Source organism: Girardinichthys multiradiatus, chromosome 22, assembly GCF_021462225.1.
Source record: "Girardinichthys multiradiatus isolate DD_20200921_A chromosome 22, DD_fGirMul_XY1, whole genome shotgun sequence".
Classification (NCBI taxonomy): Eukaryota; Metazoa; Chordata; class Actinopteri; order Cyprinodontiformes; family Goodeidae; genus Girardinichthys; species Girardinichthys multiradiatus.
Window position 1 is genome coordinate 22164533 of NC_061814.1, and position 21484 is coordinate 22186016.

Here is a 21484-nt window from a genome sequence, read left to right on the forward strand (position 1 = left end):
GCAAGATCGTGTTGTGGGGATTCTTTTCTTTAGCAAGGACTGCAAAGTTGTTAAAAGACAACAGTAAGATAGATAAAGCGGTAACCATGAAGAAAATCTGTTAGAGACGGTGGTTTAGATGTCAATTAATTCAGGTTCAGAGGTTCTGAGTCTCGCAGATGTAACGGCAGAAAGAGTCAGTACTGCAAAGTATTGATGGGAGAAGGGTCCTATATTATATTACCTTTACTTCACAAATATGAATCACTTTGTGTTGATCAGTCACATAAGTTCTTAATAAAGTGCATTGATGTTTGAGAATAAGTATGGATACTTTTGCATGGCTCTGTATACATGTTTGGCTGTCTAAGTGTATGTGCTTAACAGAGAAAAAAGGAAAAGAGATGGAAATCAGTGTAGTAATTAAATCAAAACAATGACCTAAATCCACAGAGCAACCTAAAATGATCAAAATAATAGAAAAACAATCCTGCTGTATTTCCAAATCCTGTTGTATGCTTTAAGAAGGGTTGATAAATTGTCATCATGGAGAACTTCCTCTATGACTAACTGATGCCAGAGAAAAACATTTTTTTGCCATGTCTGTTATGACTGCAGATAAGACAAAGGGATATGCTCCTGGGCTTTGCCTGTCAACACAATGGGCAAGATTGTTGTGGTTATTGTTACAGAGCATGAAAGAGCATTTAAAAGAGAGATTCTGTGTCTTGGGGACAATGTGCAGAGTGTCTCAGTGGTAGACAGAAAAAACCCAAAAAACGGAAGGCAAAATGGAAGAGAACGATTGCTCTGGATTGATTACCTGTAGCACTGTCTGCCCTGGCTGCCTATCTGTAAAGACTTGAACGCTGTAGGAGAACTGCGCAAACGTGGGAGTATTGTCATTGGCATCAATAACCAGGATGTTGACGGTTACTGGGCTACTCTGCTGGACACCATCTGATGCCACCATCTGTAAACACAAGAAAGAGAAACACTTACTACAGGGTTTTAGAAAACCGAAGACGTGTAAACAAAGCACTCTTTTGCAAAGGAATCAGAGATTATTATTTTTATTCAATCTTCAAAGATTTTCAACTCAGATATGTAACTGTGTTGTGATAAAGCAAAATTTTATGACTGCAGTAAGATAAATGTTTACTGTCTGTATATGTTTATTTTCCATTTACTCAAAGAGTAAAGAAATGCCTTCAAAGATGAGAGGAGAGTGCAACCACAAAGTTTGCCTGAAGGACAGTTTTCAAACTGAGCAATCTATGTTCACTTGTCCATGGCAGCTCAGATCTGCAGCGCTTCAGAAAGGAGCAGGAAAACGGACTAAGCAGAACAACAAATCCAGTGTAGAGAGCAAACAGGATCTAACCCATAACTATGACAGCAACAATAAAAAAATATATCTTTCTGTGCGGAGAAGAATTCTTTCCATCAAAACATAAAAGCAGTAAAATATACAGGTCCTTCTCAAAATATTAGCATATTGTGATAAAGTTCATTATTTTCCATAATGTCATGATGAAAATTTAACATTCATATATATTAGATTCATTGCACACTAACTGAAATATTTCAGGTCTTTTATTGTCTTAATACGGATGATTGTGGCATATAGCTCATGAAAACCCAAAATTCCTATCTCACAAAATTAGCATATTTCATCCGACCAATAAAAGAAAAGTGTTTTTAATACAAAAAACGTCAACCTTCAAATAATGATGTACAGTTATGCACTCAATACTTGGTCGGGAATCCTTTGGCAGAAATGACTGCTTCAATGCGGCATGGCATGGAGGCAATCAGCCTGTGGCACTGCTGAGGTCTTATGGAGGCTCAGGATGCTTCGATAGCAGCCTTTAGCTCATCCAGAGTGTTGGGTCTTGAGTCTCTCAACGTTCTCTTCACAATATCCCACAGATTCTCTATGGGGTTCAGGTCAGGAGAGTTGGCAGGCCAATTGAGCACAGTGATACCATGGTCAGTAAACCATTTACCAGTGGTTTTGGCACTGTGAGCAGGTGCCAGGTTGTGCTGAAAAATGAAATCTTCATCTCCATAAAGCTTTTCAGCAGATGGAAGCATGAAGTGCTCCAAAATCTCCTGATAGCTAGCTGCATTGACCCTGCCCTTGATAAAACACTGTGGACCAACACCAGCAGCTGACACGGCACCCCAGACCATCACTGACTGTGGGTACTTGTCACTGGACTTCTGGCATTTTGGCATTTCCTTCTCCCCAGTCTTCCTCCAGACTCTGGCACCTTGATTTCCGAATGACATGCAGAATTTTCTTTCATCCGAAAAAAGTACTTTGGACCACTGAGCAACAGTCCAGTGCTGCTTCTCTGTAGCCCAGGTCAGGCGCTTCTGCTGCTGTTTCTGGTTCAAAAGTGGCTTGACCTGGGGAATGCGGCACCTGTAGCCCATTTCCTGCACACGCCTGTGTATGATGGCTCTGGATGTTTCTACTCCAGACTCAGTCCACTGCTTCCGCAGGTCCCCCAAGGTCTGGAATCGGCCCTTCTCCACAATCTTCCTCAGGGTCCGGTCACCTCTTCTCGTTGTGCAGCGTTTTCTGCCACACCTTTTCCTTCCCACAGACTTCTAACTGAGGTGCCTTGATACAGCACTCTGGGAACAGCCTATTCGTTCAGAAATGTCTTTCTGTGTCTTACCCTCTTGCTTGAGGGTGTCAATAATGGCCTTCTGGACAGCAGTCAGGTCGGCAGTCTTACCCATGATTGGGGTTTTGAGTGATGAACCAGGCTGGGAGCTTTAAAGGCCTCAGGAATCTTTTGCAGGTGTTTAGAGTTAACTCGTTGATTCAGATGATTAGGTTCACAGCTCATTTAGAGACCCTTTTAATGATATGCTAATTTTGTGAGACAGGAATTTTGGGTTTTCATGAGCTGTATGCCAAAATCATCCGTATTAAGACAATAAAAGACCTGGAATATTTCAGTTAGTGTGCAATGAATCTAAAATACATGAATGTTAAATTTTCATCATTACATTATGGAAAATGATGAACTTCATCACAATATGCTAATATTTTGAGAAGGACCTGTAAGTGACAGGTCTAGCAGAATATACTGTTCATTAATAGCTTTTTTGTTGCTGAATAAAATATTTGCAGTAAAGGTGTTCTTCCGTCTCAGAAACATAAATTATACAAAAATGCTTTTCATTCTTGCCAGACTTGTTTTATTTTAAAGAAAGTCAAAAAAAAAGAGTTGCATAATTCTTAAATTGTACTGTATGTAGATGTACTAGGTTTTTAAGTATAGTACACACATTTTCAGAAGGGTTGAAGTGGAGTAAGGTCTTTCTGGAAGCTTGATTTGCCCAGTTTTGCTGTGCAACAAGAATAATTGTGCCACTGGAATAGTCAACTGTGTTTTAATGATTTGAATCCTCTGACCAAAATTGTTACCATCAAATGAGAAAAAAAGATCAGATGGTAAGGAAAAAGATTCAAGAGACTCAAATTTACCACAAACTGGTATCTGCTGAAAAACCAGTGCCACAACCCGCTTACAAATCTTGGATCCCTCTACCAACTGTTAAGCATGGTAGTGGTAGCATCATGCTGTGGGGCAGTTTTGCTGCCGGTTGTACAGGTGAATTGCCCAGACTAAATTGAATAACAAAAAGGAGGACAACCTTTTAATTCTTTACCATTTTTCAAATCAAAAGTGAGTAAGTTTAATTTTTACACAATCATGTGTTCCATATGAAAAACAATCCTAAAGAGAGATCAAAACTGGTTTGGAAATCGATAAAACAGGCTAACCTTTGGCAAGCCCTTTGTAGATTATGCAAGTCTTGTTCATTCCAGGAAAGAGTCTGAATAAGTAGGCCAAATTGACTACTATTTCTGCCAAAAATAATAGTCAACAATTCAATGGGAATTACACAAGACACTTGTTCATAGCTGCTCAGAGCATGCGGTAAAATAGCAACTTACTGAGGGGCAATAAAACCAAATAGTAATGGGATTTGCATATGTATTTTAGCCATTCTGTTTATTTCTAACCTAATGTGGATTACATGAAAGCCATAATAAATTCTTGTTTAAAATTAATCGAAGTAGTTTATTGTACAACTATTCCACCCTTCAAAATTAATAGTTAAGGTAAATCATTAAAAGACCAAAACTGATGTAACATTCCGGTCCATGATGATTCTATGTAAACTTCTCACCATAACTGTCGCTATCTGAGAAGTGACTAATATAAAAATGTCACACTGTCATGTTAATTAAACGACTGAGTATTGGCAACAATCATGGTGGCAAAACAGCAGTTTAACAGGTTTATTGAAGCACTACAGGGTTGAAACAGAACACTGACTGGATCTGTCGGAGGGGTCTTGATAGGCACTAAGAAACAGAGGTGAGATGTTACTGTTTGTTCGGACAAAGGTAATGTAGCTTGTGCAGGACAGGAGTGAGATTAGCTTATTGTAGCCAGTGGAAGAAGGTTTGTTGGAGGAGGTAAGTTCTCCCACAGAGGCTGAGTTTGGCAGGAGTGGCACTGAGGTACTTAGTGCTGAATCTCTCTTTGTGTGATCCTCTGAGTGGCAGAGCGAGCAGTGTTGGAGGGTGGACAGGCAGGTAAGCAATAGTTTGTTGTTCCCAGGAGGTGATCTCTGAGTCATGGGCCTGGAGACAGGAGAGGAAGGGAGACTCAGTGCAGGGAGGAGTTCCAAGGAGATTTCCTGAGGTAAACACAGAGAACAGGGGCATAGAATCCAGAACACGGTCACCAGAGGAATCCAATCTGTAAAAGGCAGGAACAGAAACTCGGGTAAGAGCAGGCTCATGAAAAGCAGGAGAACTGCAGACAACGGTCAGGTTACAAAACTGGCAAAGATAACGATCTGACACCTCCTTCCTGGTTTCTGCTCCTTAAGAAGCCCTCTTGATTAGACTCAATGAGTAACACCTGCGGAGCTGCACCTGCAAATCACACCCTGTAAGGAGAGAGAAACAACACAAAAACAACCACCTGCACACAACCTCTGTGGGTATGACATTACCAACTTCTAAACTGATGTTTCCTTGGCGGCCGACCGGAGAAAGAAGAGGCAGCACCTTCAAAATCAGAGATGAGCGAAGGGGTCCAAAATGAAGCTCTGGGAAACCCAGGATCAATCCTCCAGAGCGCATCCCTTTCCAGTCCACAAGATATTGGACTCCACGACCCCTTCGCCACGAGTCCATAATACAGTAGACATTAAAGGCAGGGTGCCCATCGGTGTCCTAGCTGGAGGGCTAGAAAGTACCGGTTTAATCTGTGAAACATGAAATGTGGGATGGACATGAAGGTGAGTGGGTAGTTTCAGACAAACAGTAGAACGACTGGTAATGGAGTCTATCTTGAATGGGCCAGAGAACCTAGGTGTAAGTGTCTTGGAATAGGGCTTGAGGGGGAAGTACCTGGAGGGCAGCCACACTTCTTCACCAGGCGAGTAGGTGGGAGCGGGTATCCTTTTCTTATTGGCATATTTTTTTATTTTGATGAGAGGTTCATTAAAGGGCAGCCTTGGTTTGGTACCAGACCTTTTTTTTGGTGGGCATTTTCAACCCACATGATGTGACTACTCCATGATGTGGGGCTACTAGCAAAAGGCAACGGAGGATGTTCTCTAGCTCCTGGTTGAGCCTCTCACACTGGCCATTAGTTTGGGGATGGAACCCAGAGGAGAGTTAGGATTTGGCCCCGAGAGCCGAGCAGAAATCTCACCATACCTGGGAGATAAACTGGGGTCCTCTGTCTGAGATGATTTCTGTGGGGATGCCATGACTCCTGAAAACATGGTTGATGAGGAGCCTAGCAGTTTCAGCAGCCGAGGGGAGTTCGTAAAGGGCTATCAGATGACAGGCTTTGGAAAAGCGATGGACAAAATGATCCAAAATTATTTTTGGATGGAGGAAGACCAAGAACAAAATCCAAAGTGGGATCCAGGATGGTGAGGAACTGACAGGGGCTGGAGCAAACCAGCAGGAGGTTTGTATGAGCTGAGCTCTTGTTTTAAGCGCAAGTGGCGCAGGCAGAAACATAATTGACAACATCTTTGTTTAAAGATGACCACCAGAGGAGACCAATGATGAGACTAGAACCTAGAAAGGCAGAGAATTTAGAAGTATGTGCCCACTGGATTACCTGGGACTTGACGCTTAATGGAACATAGAGGCAACAGTTCATCCTGTTGTACACTGCGGATACACTGCGGATTCGGTTTTCCAGATATCAGGATAGAACACCAATGATGCAGGACTAGGGAATGATGGATGCAGGTTCAGAACATTCTTGTGGCAAATTGTCTGGAGAGGGCATCTGGTTTGGCATTCTTGGAGCCTGGACGGTTAGTATTGGTAGAAATACAAAGACCAAAGTGACTAGCGTGCATTGAGAGGCTTAGCTGATTGAATGTAGGCAAGATTCTGTGTTGTCAGTCCAGATGATGATGGGTTGTGCAGTTCCTTCCAGCCAATGTCTCCGTTCGTCCAGAGCCATTCTGATGGAGATCACAATCTCCAGCATCATAGTTACGTTCTGTTTGATTTCCAGAAGTGATAAACGGTATTGTATGGGTCTGTTTGGAGACAGGATTAAGTGATCGCCCATCCAAGGCGGTAACTTGATGATGGGAGATATTGAACAGGAATGTTACATTTATGATCTAGGTCCAGGTTGATGAGGTTCTGCTCAGAACCAGAATCCAGCAGAGCCAATACGGGGATATGTTCTTGATTAAAACAGATTGTGGTTGTCAGAAGAAAATAGGGGTATTCGGTCGGATGAATAGGACCGGTGACAAAGGGCAGCCCTGCCGGAGTCCAATATGCACCGGGAACAGGTCCGACTTAGTGATGGCAATGCAGATCAAACTCCTGCTCCGCTTGTACAGAGACCAGATGGCCCCTAATAAAGGGCCCCCGATTCCATACCCCTGGAGCACCCCCCACAGGGCATCATGAGGGACACAGTCAAATGCTTTCTCCAGGTCCACAAAACACATGTGGACCGGTTGGGCAAACTCCCATGAACCCTCGAGTACCCTGTAGAGGGTATACAGCTGGTCCAGTGTTCCACGGCCGGGACGAAAACCACACTGCTCCTCCTGAAGCCGAGGTTCGACTATCAGCTGGACTCTCCTCTCCAATACCCTGGTGTAGACCTTACCAGGGAGGCTGAGGAGTGTGATCCCCCTTTAGTTGGAACACACCCTCCGGTCACCCTTCTTATGAAGGGGGACCACCACCCCAGTCTGCCAGTCCAGAGGCACTGTCCCCGACCGCCACGCAGTGTTGAAGAGGCATGTCAACCATGACAGTCCCACAACATCCAGAGACTTGAGGTACTCAGGGCAGATCTCATCCACTCCCGAAGCCCTGCCACCACGGAGCTTTTTAACCACCTTGTTGACTTCAGCCTGGGTGATAAAAGAATCTAACCCCGAGTCCCCAGCCTCTGTTTCCAGCAGGGAATGCGTGATGGCAGGATTGAGGAGATCCTCGAAGTACTCCTTCCACCGCCAGATAATGTCCCCAGTCGAGGTCAGCAGCCTCCCACCCCCACTATAAACAGTGTTAGCGAAGCACTGCTTCCCTCACCTGAGGCGCCGGATGGTTTGCCAGAATCGCTTCGAGGCCAACCGGTAGTCCTTCTCCATGGCCTCACCGAACTCCTCCCAGGTCTGAGTTTTGGCCTCTGCCACAGCTCGGGCTGTGGCACGCTTGGCCTCACGGTACCCGTCAACCGCCTCAGGAGTCCTACAATCCAACCACAGCCGATAGGACTCCTTCTTCAGCTTGACAGCGTCCCTTACTGCCAGTGTCCACCACCGGGTTCGGGGATTGCTGCCGCAACAGGCACCGCAGACCTTAAAGCCGCAGCTACGGGCGGCAGCATCGACAATGCGGACATTAAATTAAATTATTGTTAAAAGACTTGGGCACAAAAACTTCTTAAAACTTTCTCTTTAAATGTTCAACAGCATCAACAATTAAGATTTTTGTGAAGCCAAAAAAATGCTGAGTTACATATCAGACTATTTTTCATTGACTCATTCAGTTTTTGGTTTGCTGCTGCCTAGATCACTAATGTGAAACAAGAATACAACGATAACACAAACTTAATGCTACGCCTACTCATGTGAAGCCTGAATACAGAACAATTAGTTACGGAGCCTGGACATACAGATGAATGGTTTGCAACAAAAGCAATACAGTTCATAAATTATTTAAGAATTGTGTGAACAAAACGTTTTGTTAAAGTACAGCCAACAGAGACAGATTCTTAGCTATACAAAAATAAACTGCACTTGTGACATTAAAAAGTACGTAAACAAAGTACTTGCACTAATTAAGACTCCATATTCTGCCCAAAGAAATTACGGAAAACAATTTCTTGTCATAATCATTTCATGTTCCTGAAGTTTTTAGCGGTAAAATATGAACATGTCACTTCACGCACGGACAGCCTTGTTTGAACTGTGAACTATTTATGACAACCCAGCTAAAAATAAAACACAAATCTACCTGAAACACCGTAGCTTAAAAGTTCACAGTGATTAGGATATTGGCATCAAAATCTGTTCTTTCCTCTAATTAATCATTTTACAATTGGATCAGTTTGCCCAGCTTGTTTATAATGATGAAGAATACTACAAGAAGAACCCATCTTTTATTTATTTACTGTAGTAACAAAATGAATGTTGCCTCAGTTTAAACACCAAGTAATATCAGCCTGCTTGCTACTTTACAACTGTTGAAATGTAATGAAAAAAGTTGTTTAAAATTGCCTTCTTTGTTAGTTTGTTTTACAATACTGTGATGTTAGAATAAATCAAAAGATTTAAAAGAAAATAGGAAACATTATTTTTATAGCAACATACAATGTGTAGGTGCATCAGACAATTCCTGAGATCTCAGGGAAGTGTGCCTTTATGCAAAAGCAGGAAAGTCTGCTTTCAGCCCCTTAATTAGCCAATGTCCATAACACTGATATTGTTGCTACCAACAGTCTAAAACCAGCTTTAAGTTTGTAGATTCTATTGTTTTGTGTTTTATAATTGGTGTTGTGATTATTAATCTGAGAATATTATGTAATATTAATATTTTATCAAATAATATTTTGGTTTGTTAAGGGTTGTCTTGTGAATACCAGCCCAGTAAGGCGATGGTATTAGGACAAAATAGAAAGGTGTGAGACGAGCTCTGACATTATTGAACAGCAAAACTCTGCACACACATGGAATGAATTCACACAATTTCTTAAAATACAAGAATTTATTAACAAAAATAAGTCAACTCAAGGTCAAACATATTTCAATCAACAAACTATGCTAAAACAATCCAACTAAACTACCAAGCAGAATTAAAGAATAACGAAGACTAATGGGCTATGTACAATATAAACAAGTTGATTAAGGATGATTGAAAACCATGACCAAAAGAGTGATGCAACATTACCATGCAATGTTTATGTTTGAGAACCAAGGATTATCTTGAAGGATCTGGAAGTGAAGTTACGTTAGTCTTGGAACCAACTTAGGCAATAATCAGCAAACGTTTAGACAACCATTCACAATGCAAGATCAGATAAAATATTATTTTAATAAAATAATGTTTTAAATAATGATCTGCTGAATAAAACCAACCTTCTGGATGACCATGTCTCAACGGTGTCTAATTAGCTGCCTTTATTTATTGAAATAATATTTGAAGAAACATTATTAAGGGAGTATTTTGGAAACGAGACAAATCTTTCAGGAGAAATGGGGCTTAATGGTATTTACTTAGTTATCAAATCTAGTAAATGATGTTTAGGGACTATTATTTACTGGATTGAAGACTAAACCTTTCTGGGTAAATATTATTTAGCACCAGAACTAAACAGACACCTTTAAAAATACCGTTAATAAAAGGGTTAAAATGCATAAGCGCGGACGGCGCGTTATGAGCAATCTTCTGTGTTTAAAATCACCCTTCAAGTAAAGTTTGACTTAACTTAAAAACACACAAACACAGAACACAAACAGGGCATGTATGCTGCAGATAGCCTGCTAGCACTAAGATAGCTGAGTTTCACACAAACAAAACCAAACTTCATAGAATGAAAACATTCAGATAATTTCATCCTAACTGTTATTCTGCCCAAACCTAACCTCTGACCATGGTGAGGAAATGTTGTCCAAGGGGCGAAGTTTGAAGAAACGTCCACAGTCAACAAGCGGTTAGCTTTCAGCTAACCTCGGTAGCTTCGCGGGGGTTTGAAGGTGCGTTCGCTCTGTGAACAAAAGGGTAAGCTCCGTAGCTGTAGCTGGGCGGCCCGTCCTGTCCGCTGACCACACGGGTTAACACGATGATGCAGTCTCTGCTGTCTTCCTTCCAGACTGGGAGACCGCGTCTTTGCAGGAGCTTCTCTCAAACACCGTTTGCTTCTGCAGGGCTCGGAGAGAAAGTCAGCAATGCTTATACCTTAATTTCCCCTCTTTATGAATGAAATCACCGGGTACACAAACAGTGCTTCACTCATACTTAACTTGTGCATATGATCGCGTGATCTTATGGCACTCTTGGATCCAGTTTGAAGAGTTTATGTCTTTTTGCCAGCAAAAGACATTAGCGCGCTTTGTCCCCCTCCTATCCCGATGAACACCGGTGTGGAAGAGGTCGGCTTGTTGGAGAGGGGGTGCTCTTATTCAGACAGAGGCATCATGGGAAGTCTGCTGCTACCCCCCTTTCCTCAGTTGCTGGAAGTCAGTTAAATGCAATTTATATTGAAAGTTCCAGAAAAGTCTGTACCGGAGTTTAATGTTGAAATCCATGGCTGGATCCCAACAATTGGCCTAAACTGTAAATGATTTAGTAATAGGTCTTGTTTTTTTATTTATCTACCAACTTTAATGTTAAAACCCTTGTGAACATGTAAGTCAGCTCACAACAAGAACATCCTTGATATGCTTTATATACAAGGTAGAATAATGGTTAAAGACAGTAGCTAGATAAATATGTAGCATACCCAACCAACTATTATGCAATAACAAATGATGGATGGGAAATTAGGTGTAAATAGCTTCCCAGTAAAAAAATGTGGATGAAAGTGGTCTGTCTGTGTAATTGGATTAAATTAACTTTTCTTGTAAAGTTTCTTTATATGACATTTGTTGTGAAATGTCTGAAAGATGTACTGCCTTATTTTTTTGGACTTTTCCAAATGCTCTCAATCTACATGCTGAATTTAGAAATGTTGGCAGCATTTTGGAAATCTCAGAGTCAACATAAGGATCTACAGGGGTTGGACAATGAAACTGAATCACCTGACATTTTAGTGTGGGAGGTTTCATGGCTAAATTGGAACAGCCTGGTAGCCAGTCTTCACTGATTGCACATTGCACCAGTAAGAGCAGAGTGTGAAAGTTCAATTAACAGGGTAAGAGCACAGTTTTGCTCAAAATATTGAAATGCACACAACATTATGGGTGACATACCAGAGTTAAAAAGAGAACAAATTGTTGGTGCACGTCTTGCTGGCGCATCTGCGACCAAGACAGCAAATCTTTGTGATGTATCAAGAGCCACGGTATCCAGGGTAATGTCAGCATACCACCAAGAAGGACGAACCACATCCAACAGGATTAACTGTGGTCGCAAGAGGAAGCTGTGTGAAAGGGATGTTCGGGTGCTAACCCGGATTGTATCCAAGAAACAAAAAACCATGGCTGCCCAAATCCCGGCAGGATTAAATGTGCACCTCAACTCTCCTGCTTCCACCAGAACTGTCCGTCGGGAGCTCCACAGGGTCAATATACAAGGCCGGGCTGCTACAGCCAAACCTTTGGTCACTCATGCCAATGCCAAACGTCGGTTTCAATGGTGCAAGGAGCACAAATCTTGGGCTGTGGACAATGTGTAACATGTATTGTTCTCTGATGAGTCCACCTTTACTGTTTTCCCCACATCCGGGAGAGTTGCGGTGTGGAGAAGCCCCAAAGAAGTGTACCACCCAGACTGTTGCATGCCCAGAGTGAAGCATGGGGGTGGATCAGTGATGGTTTGGGCTGCCATATCATGGCATTCCCTTGGCCCAATACTTGTGCTAGATGGGCGCGTCACTGCCAAGGACTACCGAACCATTCTTGAGGACCATGTGCATCCAGTGGTTCAAACATTGTATCCTGAAGGCGGTGCCGTGTATCAGGATGACAATGCACCAATACACACAGCAAGACTGGTGAAAGATTGGTTTGATGAACATGAAAGTGAAGTTGAACATCTCCCATGGCCTGCACAGTCACCAGATCTAAATATTATTGAGCCACTTTGGGGTGTTTTGGAGGAGCAAGTCAGGAAACGTTTTCCTCCACCAGTATCACATAGTGACCTGGCCACTATCCTGCAAGAATAATGGCTTAAAATCCCTCTGACCATTGTGCAGGACTTGTATAGGTCATTCCCAAGATAAATTGACGATGTATTGGCCACAAAAGGAGGCCCTACACCATACTAATAAATTATTGTGGTCTAAAACCAGGTGTTTGAATTTCATTGTCCAACCCATGTACAGGTCCTTCTCAAAATATTAGCATATTGTGATAAAGTTCATTATTTTCCATAATGTCGTGATGAAAATTTAACATTCATATATTTTAGATTCATTGCACACTAACTGAAATATTTCAGGTCTTTTATTGTCTTAATACGGATGATTTTGTCATACACCTCATGAAAACCCAAAATTCCTATCTCACAAAATTAGCATATCATTAAAAGGGTCTCTAAACGAGCTATGAACCTAATCATCTAAATCAACGAGTTAACTCTAAACACCTGCAAAAGATTCCTGAGGCCTTTAAAACTCCCAGCCTGGTTCATCACTCAAAACCCCAATCATGGGTAAGACTGCCGACCTGACTGCTGTCCAGAAGGCCTCTATTGACACCCTCAAGCAAGAGGGTAAGACACAGAAAGAAATTTCTGAACGAATAGGCTGTTCCCAGAGTGCTGTATCAAAGCACCTCAGTGGGAAGTCTGTGGGAAGGAAAAAGTGTGGCAGAAAACGCTGCACAACGAGAAGAGGTGACCGGACCCTGAGGAAGATTGTGGAGAAGGGCCGATTCCAGACCTTGGGGGACCTGCGGAAGCAGTGGACTGAGTCTGGAGTAGAAACATCCAGAGCCACCGTGCACAGGCGTGTGCAGGAAATGGGCTACAGGTGCCGCATTCCCCAGGTCAAGCCACTTTTGAACCAGAAACAGCAGCAGAAGCGCCTGACCTGGGCTACTGAGAAGCAGCACTGGACTGTTGCTCAGTGGTCCAAAGTACTTTTTTCGGATGAAAGCAAATTCTGCATGTCATTCGGAAATCAAGGTGCCAGAGTCTGGAGGAAGACTGGGGAGAAGGAAATGCCAAAATGCCAGAAGTCCAGTGTCAAGTACCCACAGTCAGTGATGGTCTGGGGTGCCGTGTCAGCTGCTGGTGTTGGTCCACTGTGTTTTATCAATTGCAGGGTCAATGCAGCTAGCTATCAGGAGATTTTGGAGCACTTCATGCTTCCATCTGCTGAAAAGCTTTATGGAGATGAAGATTTCATTTTTCAGCACGACCTGGCACCTACTCACAGTGCCAAAACCACTGGTAAATGGTTTACTGACCATGGTATCACTGTGCTCAATTGGCCTGCCAACTCTCCTGACCTGAACCCCATAGAGAATCTGTGGGATATTGTGAAGAGAACGTTGAGAGACTCAAGACCCAACACTCTGGATGAGCTAAAGGCCGCTATCGAAGCATCCTGGGCCTCCATAAGACCTCAGCCGTGCCACAGGCTGATTGCCTCCATGCCACGCCGCATTGAAGCAGTCATTTCTGCAAAAGGATTCCCGACCAAGTATTGAGTGCATAACTGTACATGATTATTTGAAGGTTGACGTTTTTTGTATTAAAAACACTTTTATTTTATTGGTCGGATGAAATATGCTAATTTTGTGAGATAGGAATTTTGGGTTTTCATAAGTCATATGCCAAAATCATCCGTATTAAGACAATAAAAGACCTGAAATATTTCAGTTAGTGTGCAATGAATATAAAATATATGAATGTTAAATTTTCATCATGACATTATGGAAAATAATGAACTTTATCACAATATGCTAATATTTTGAGAAGGACCTGTATATGATCTAGACAACACACAAAAGACATGTTAGTCATGCAAAAGCCAATTTAAAATGTGAACTTCATGATCATTCTCAGTTTTTAAATATATTAACATTGCTTCTGCTCCTTAAATAAACAATGACGCCTCACAGCCCAAACAAACCCCGAACTGTTATATTTTATTTCCTTATTCACCTAAAATTTGCTAAAATTGCTGTCAGCAAATCAGAGTTTTACAAAAATCGGAGACTGGAAATCAGCCACAAAATGAATGTCTAATAATACGTACTGTATTCATGATACCAAGTATTGTATTTTCAAAGGTCAAAAGAAATTTTTGACTGATGTCTAAGAGCAGATTAAAATAAAATTTTTCTTGGGTTTAACTGTACATCTTATTATTGTAATATATATATATTTATGTGGATAAAATTATCCACACATACAGTTAAAGGCCACAAATGCATAATATTTACAAATATAAAAATTATTCTGTTCACAGATTCTGTTCCAAAAATAAAAGCTAATCTTTTAAATGTGCAGTTGGTCTTTAAAGAGCAAAATTGGCAACTAGCAATAAAAAATAACCTTACTCCATTTTGGCTCACATAACCCAAAATAATAAAGACATATACTGGCATCAAAAGTACTGATGATGAAGGATGGGGTTTTCCTCTTAATGCCCATAATGCTGAATGAAGTCATCCTTCAAAAAAACTGTTGTTTTTTGTGCAAAGTTCAGCATACACCCAACAATGTCAATAGTGACTATTTTCCAACAAGGCCTAGAGCTTAAAAGCTGTCAGTCACTTACCAGTGCTTGGGTCCCAAGCACATCAAACACAGACAAAACTGTATCGACTAAACAAACCTGAGCACAGCACATTGAGCGAAAAAGGTCAGTGCTACACACTTACACACAATAAACACATTGTAGTTTTATAAATGGCTGAAGTCCATTGCATTTCTACCAGGCCAACCACACCCCATGTTACGTCAAAACCTAAAGTGAGTTGAGTCATCTCTGTTCATAAACTCCTCCACTTTCTACAGAGCACAAAATATGAATTCGCTAATCCAAAGAAATCCTCCTTTATGGATGCAGATCCTGTACTGTCAGATAGGTTGCGATTCCTCTAAGAATCTTTGGAAAACTAGATCAGGGGTTTTAGTGTAAACTTTGTGTGAACCAAATAATCATTTGAAAAGCAAACTTAACCTATAGAAATACAAAGATTGTGTGGAATTCATGGAATCTATGTATTTTGTAGAAAACTATTAAAATACAATCCATTATTTAAGACTGTCACATAAACTAATATTTGAGTTATTTAAATGTAATTCTCCACATCTTTATTAGTCAGGAAACAGCTACAAGAAAATAAATACTTAACTAACCTCACCCATATATACATTCAGAGAATAGTTTAAAAAACTGACGCTGCAACAAACAAGGATGGACAGTTAGGAGGATAGCAAAGGTGATAAAAAAGAAAACAACAAAAGAAAACACATCTCCAAGTTGAGTTTTACAGAGCTGCAGAACAGAGTGGCAATAAGTTGCAATTTTTTAAGGTCTCCATAAACAAATTTTACCAGGGAGGCCAATAATTCTGAACTGCACTATTAACGTAGACATTTATTGTGAATATTAGCTAACCCTAAATATAATATCCCTTTTTTTAAGTAACCCCTGAAAGTATCAGTTAACTGATTTTCTTTTCTAACTCAATATTGTTGTATAACTGGCTTGAGGTCTTTAATTGTTCATACAAAACTGAACTTAGCTGTCTTCTGGTAGTTGGCTCTCATTTATTGGCATGCATAAGGTACTTTTTCATCAAGAGACCCCAGAAGCCTAATGGCCAGGAGCATTTTTCCAAGGTTTCAAAATCAGCACTACATTATAATAAAGGAGTCAAAGGTACAAAAGTTTTTTTTTTCCTTTTAATTTTTTTAATTCTTTTAATTTGTGTTGTATATTTCTCAGTACAACACAGCTAAGGCTCACAGAGGACAGCAAGATAAAACAAAATCATTGTGACTTTCTCTAAACCTTTATTCTGTTTCAAGGCCAGCTATAAAAAAAAGAGTTTCTTACATAATATTATTCAAACAAATACCTAATGAAATATGTTCCTGATCATATTTCAAGTGTTAAAGATATTTTTAATTAGTTTAAATCAAGGTTAAACTAAAAGCAAAGTAGATAAATCGATTAAGTTCATAGTGATGTCATAATTAACTATATCCAGGTTTTTGCCTCTGGTACAAATATTTTCAAGTGCCTCCTGGTTTAGCAGTGAAAGGTTAACATACACAGAATAAGCGATGGTAGACTTGAAGTTTGTTTTCAGGATAACTGCACTAAGCTGGAGACTCACCCTTAAAGTATAGGTCATCTGCTTCTCCCGGTCCACAAGGTTCAGGATCCTCAGGTAGCGGATTATACCAGTTGGGGTCAGGCTGAAAATTGTGGTGTAGTCATCCAGGGTAATCTTAACCATAGGGTCTTTGGTCTTTCCGAAAGGAAAAGACACAAAAAGAGACATGTAACCATGGAGACAATAATGCTTTATCATTTTTCCCTTTAAGGTCACAGCTGCAGGACTCTAAAACCTATCAAAAAATAAATTTAAAGAGTTGGAAAAAAGTAATCTGCTCGCAGGTTTCTCCACAAACGTAAGTATCAGCATAAGACAAAACCATCATGTTTTAAGTGTAGTTACAGTGCCAGTCAGAGGTTTACATACCACATAAACATAAATGTCATTTTAATTTTGTGTTTCTAATGATGCATTTGAACTGTCCTTTTTTAGGGTTAAATAGTAATACTACTTACAACTTTAATCAATTTAAAAGAAAATATGGGTAGTCATAATTTAAGTTAATTCAATTTTTTCTATATTCCACTCAATGTTTGTAGGATTTAAAGTAGGGGTTTTGAAACTAAAAACATTGAACCAATCTTCAAGCAGGGTGATGGTAGTGTCATGCTGATGTTCTGTTTTGTCAATTGTGCCATTAATACATTGCACAAAGCAGGTGCCTGTCCAGGGTGTACCCCGCCTCTCGCCCATGGACTGCTGGAGATAGGCGGCAGCTTCCCCGCGACCCACTATGGAATAAGTGGTAGAAAATGACTGACTGACTGACTGACAAAGCAGGTGGGATGATTAAAAGCAGTACAAAACTACCTCCACATTCTTCAACGTTACCTTACATCAACCGCCAGTTAGTTGAAACTTGGACCAGAGAAGCCAAGTTTCAACTTGGTGCCTTCTAACCTCAACCCTCAACCAGCGTCCGCACTGATCCATCCAGCATGACCCCAAGATACTTGAACTCCTCCACTTGAAGCAGGAACTTCCCTCCAACCTGAAGGGGGCAAACCAGCCTTTTTCGGTCAAGAACCATGTCCTTGGACTTGGAGGGGCTTATCCTCATCCCAGCCGCTTTACACTGGACGGCCCCAGTGCATGCTGAAAGTCTTGGCTAAAGGGAGCAGCAGGATCACGTCATCTGCAAAAACAAGAGATGAAATCCACTGGTCCCCCAAACCAGACCCGCTCTGGCCATTGGCTGCGCCTAGAAATACTGTCCATGAAAATTATGAATAGGAACGGTGACAAAGGGCAGCCCTGCCAGAGTCCACCATGCACCGGAAACCGGTCCAACATAGTGCCGGCAATGCGGACCAAACTCCTGCTCCACTTCAGAGACCGGATGGCCCCTAATAATGGACCCCTGAGTCCATACTCCTGGAGCGCCCCCCACAGGGCACCACGAGGGATATGGTCAAATGCCTTCTCCAGGTCCACAAAACACATGTGGACCGGTTGGGCAAACTCCCATGAACCTTCGAGCACCCTAGAGAGGGTGTAGAGATGGTCCTATGTTCCATGGCCGGGACTAAAACCACACTGCTCCTCCTAAAGCCGAGGATCGACTATCGGCTGGACTCTCCTCTCCAATACCCTGGCATAGGCCATACCAGGGAGGCTGAGGAGTGAGATACGATCCGAAGACACGACTACAAAGTCGATCATCAACCTCCTGTCTAGGGTGTCCTTGTGCCAAGTGCACTGATAAACACCCTTATGCTTAAACGTGGTGCTCATTATGGACAATCCATGACTGGCACAGAAAACTAATAATGAAACACTACTCGGGTTCAGAATCAGGGAGGCCATTCCTCCCAATCACACCCCTTCAGGTGTCACTGTCATTTCCCACGTGGGCATTGAAGTCCACGCTGTGCGTGGAGGTAAGTCCGATTATTTCTAGCCAATTTCTCTCAACCACCCACACAAGTTCAGGCAAGCTCAGGTTCCACCAAAAAGTAAAACATGTGCGGCTAATTCTTGTTTTTAAAATTCGCTGAAGTTGTAAAATATAAAGCTAAGCCCAAAATATTTTTAATTCCTGTCAGATTTAGGTGAAGGTAATCTTTTAATTGTACAAAAATGTTTCAAAGCTGGTCAGGCATTATAAGGAGGATTTGACTGCTGTCATGCCAATAAAGATTTTTCCATTGATTGATGTGAAGGGTAAAATCATTTCAACATGCCATTTTTTATTGTAATTTAAGTAATACTAGATATTTTCTTTTCAATTTAAAATGTCATTTACATTGTTTTATTATCTTTTGAGGGATGCATGTCTCATTTCCATATAGAAACAAACTTCTTGTTTGTATGAAAACAATATCTTAAATATAAATCAGGGATATGAATAATTTTGGTCAATCCACCCTAAAAAAAAGAATAGTTCCAAGAATAGTTCCAACGCGACATTAAAAGTTCAGATCCATGTAAACTGCTAACTGGCTTTAAACACATATTTTCCTAACTATGCACCCAATAATCAAGTCATAAAACCATGCCAGAAAAAAAGATAAGATTTCAAAAGAATAGCTGCACATTTTTGTACAGAAACTTAATTTAGAATAAAAAAAGTAGAAAAGAAAATATATGTATAAGTACTTCAAACACATGCAGGTTTACTGATAAACAATATAGAAATACACTCTTAAGAATACAAATATCAGGACAAAAAAATCATTCATCACAACTGCAGACCTGGTTCACATTTCATTAATGGTTAGCTTCTTTCCATCTTTTAATAAAATAAAAAAAAATTTATATGATACAAATGTCTACTGCAATAAGATGTGCCTTTAATTTGTTTGCAGTTTCCACAGAGTGATGCATGCATTAACAGCAGGGATGTCCTGAGTCAATTTGTTGGACGATAGAAAAAGAGCTGATCAAGACAGTTTTTTGGAATGAGGCTGCCTGTGTAAAGCCTTTATCCATCTATTTTTTTTTATTTTAACTCATGCTTTATGTATGCAAACATGAAAATCAGTCCTTGAAAGAAATGATAAAACCTTCATGGACAACTTGTGCAAATAACCTATCGTGTACACAGTGAAATAGTTTAACTGAGTAATGCAAACTTTATTGTAGTATATCAATATGCAGCTTAAAATAAATATATGAAGACTCCCATGTTTTGCTCAGTATTGATAATAAAACGTCTCTCCAAAGATGTACAAAAACTGCTGAACATTATTGATCAAACAATGTTCAGTCAGCTGTGTAATGCAGATTTATTGCACAATTATTATTGTCATTGAATAACCTAAATTTGATTTGCATATGTGTATCATTTTTGACACCATAAATATTGGATTAAACTCATCAGTAGGAAGTCAAAAATGATTCAAAATGACTCAAATCATGGGAAAATTTGAAGCAACGGAAATTGGGTCAGGACATCCTTTCATTACGCTGTGTGTCATTTCAAGGAACAGCAACCCTTTTACCCACAGGTGTACCACCAGGAGCCAGCTATGTGTGAAAAACACACAAAAATGAATGAATGAACAGTATAAATAAATACATATAAAAATGACAAATTATAATAAATAAACGAATCAATATAACCTTTATAAATATTTAGACATATAACACTAAATAATGAATGAATAAAAAATAAATACTAAAAAACTGAATTAAGAGAATAAATTAATGAATTAATACATTCATTAAATGAATTAATAAAATAATTTAATAAACATGAATGAATACATGAATAAAAAGCATCCCTAATAATTGTATAATAAATGAATATAAGTTAAGAAATAATGAATACATGAATAAATGAATGAATGCATGAATGCATAAAAACTAAATGAAATTAGGAAATGAAGGACTAAATAAATGCAGTAATAAATAAATAAAATGTAAAAGTGTAGTTTGTAGAGAGTTTGAAGTGTTAAAGGCTGTTCTCCTGTTCTACCTCTTCAATGTCATTATCCAAAGCGATGATTCCTAGAGGAGCTGTGAGGTTGGCACTGGCAGAGATAGTTGTACCCACTGGGGAGGACTCGCTCACGTATCCCTGATAGGTAGCGAACTGGAAATACGGCGCCTGGTTGTTCTCATCCAGGATTTCAATAATGAGGTTAGCATATGCTGGTAGGGGATGTCCGTTGTCCTGTTCTGCCTGCACAGAAAAAAGGAACAAAAAAAGACAAAAGTACAACACATAAATGTCACAGTGTGAGAAATTTCCACAAGAAAGATATTATGTTCCACCTTTACAGTAGGTAAATACACAATAAAAGATAACAAATTCAGTTAGTTTCATTTTAATTAGAAATAAAGCCATACTGACAAAGTGTAATAAGTGATCCACTTATGACCAGTGCTTAGTGATTACCAGAGCACTTAACACAAAGTCCATTGTTTGAGGCAGAGAGACCATAATTACTGGCCCTCCCACTCTATCAGATGGCTGACCACCAATAGAAAGAGAGTTATGAAGAACAGTAGCTGAGTCAAAGCTAAAATTTAACTCGTAACTATTTAATGTATTCCTGCTGCATTGAACTCTGTCTCCCTGGTGTGTGAAGTCGATTTTGAGTCTGTGGTTTGAGTTTATGTACAGTGTTTTTTTTCTGCCAGAAAGCTAATTGATTAACCATGCAACAATCTGAAAAAACAAAATCCTCACTAATCTCCTCAGCATGTTGATTAACTTTATCCAAAAACTAGATAGTCACTGTCTGTTTGGCAAAGTAATCCTGATATGTTACCTTGCAGAGAAGCTGGGAAAAACAATGCGCAATCAGATATTTTTATACTTTTGAATAAATATCAGCGAGAGTTTAAAGATAGTATTTCTTGAAGCTTATTAGCAAATTCAGATTTCACTGATTTTGCCATCCAAAAAAGAATATTTAGCATTTGAAAACTTCCTTTACCTCTAACTGGCCAGTTAGTTGTGCAAAAACAGCAAAAGCCAGGAAGT

General features: G+C 40.2%; 1 protein-coding gene across 10 annotated transcripts in view; it reads right to left on the minus strand.

Annotated features, from left to right (window-relative positions):
• The window catches only part of LOC124858990 (protocadherin-15-like), a 326056-nt gene that overhangs the window by 136728 nt on the left and 167844 nt on the right, over positions 1-21484 (minus strand). For all 10 annotated transcript variants that reach the window (XR_007035988.1, XR_007035987.1, XR_007035991.1 and 7 more), the window contains 3 exons: positions 20471-20677; positions 16549-16683; positions 803-952 (listed from right to left, as the gene is read on the minus strand). Coding sequence is in view for 4 of the 10 variants with exons in the window: in XM_047351368.1 (XP_047207324.1) it covers positions 803-952; positions 16549-16683; positions 20471-20677 (492 nt within the window). In the remaining 6 variants the exon portion in view is untranslated. The remainder of the gene's footprint in view (positions 1-802; positions 953-16548; positions 16684-20470; positions 20678-21484) is intronic.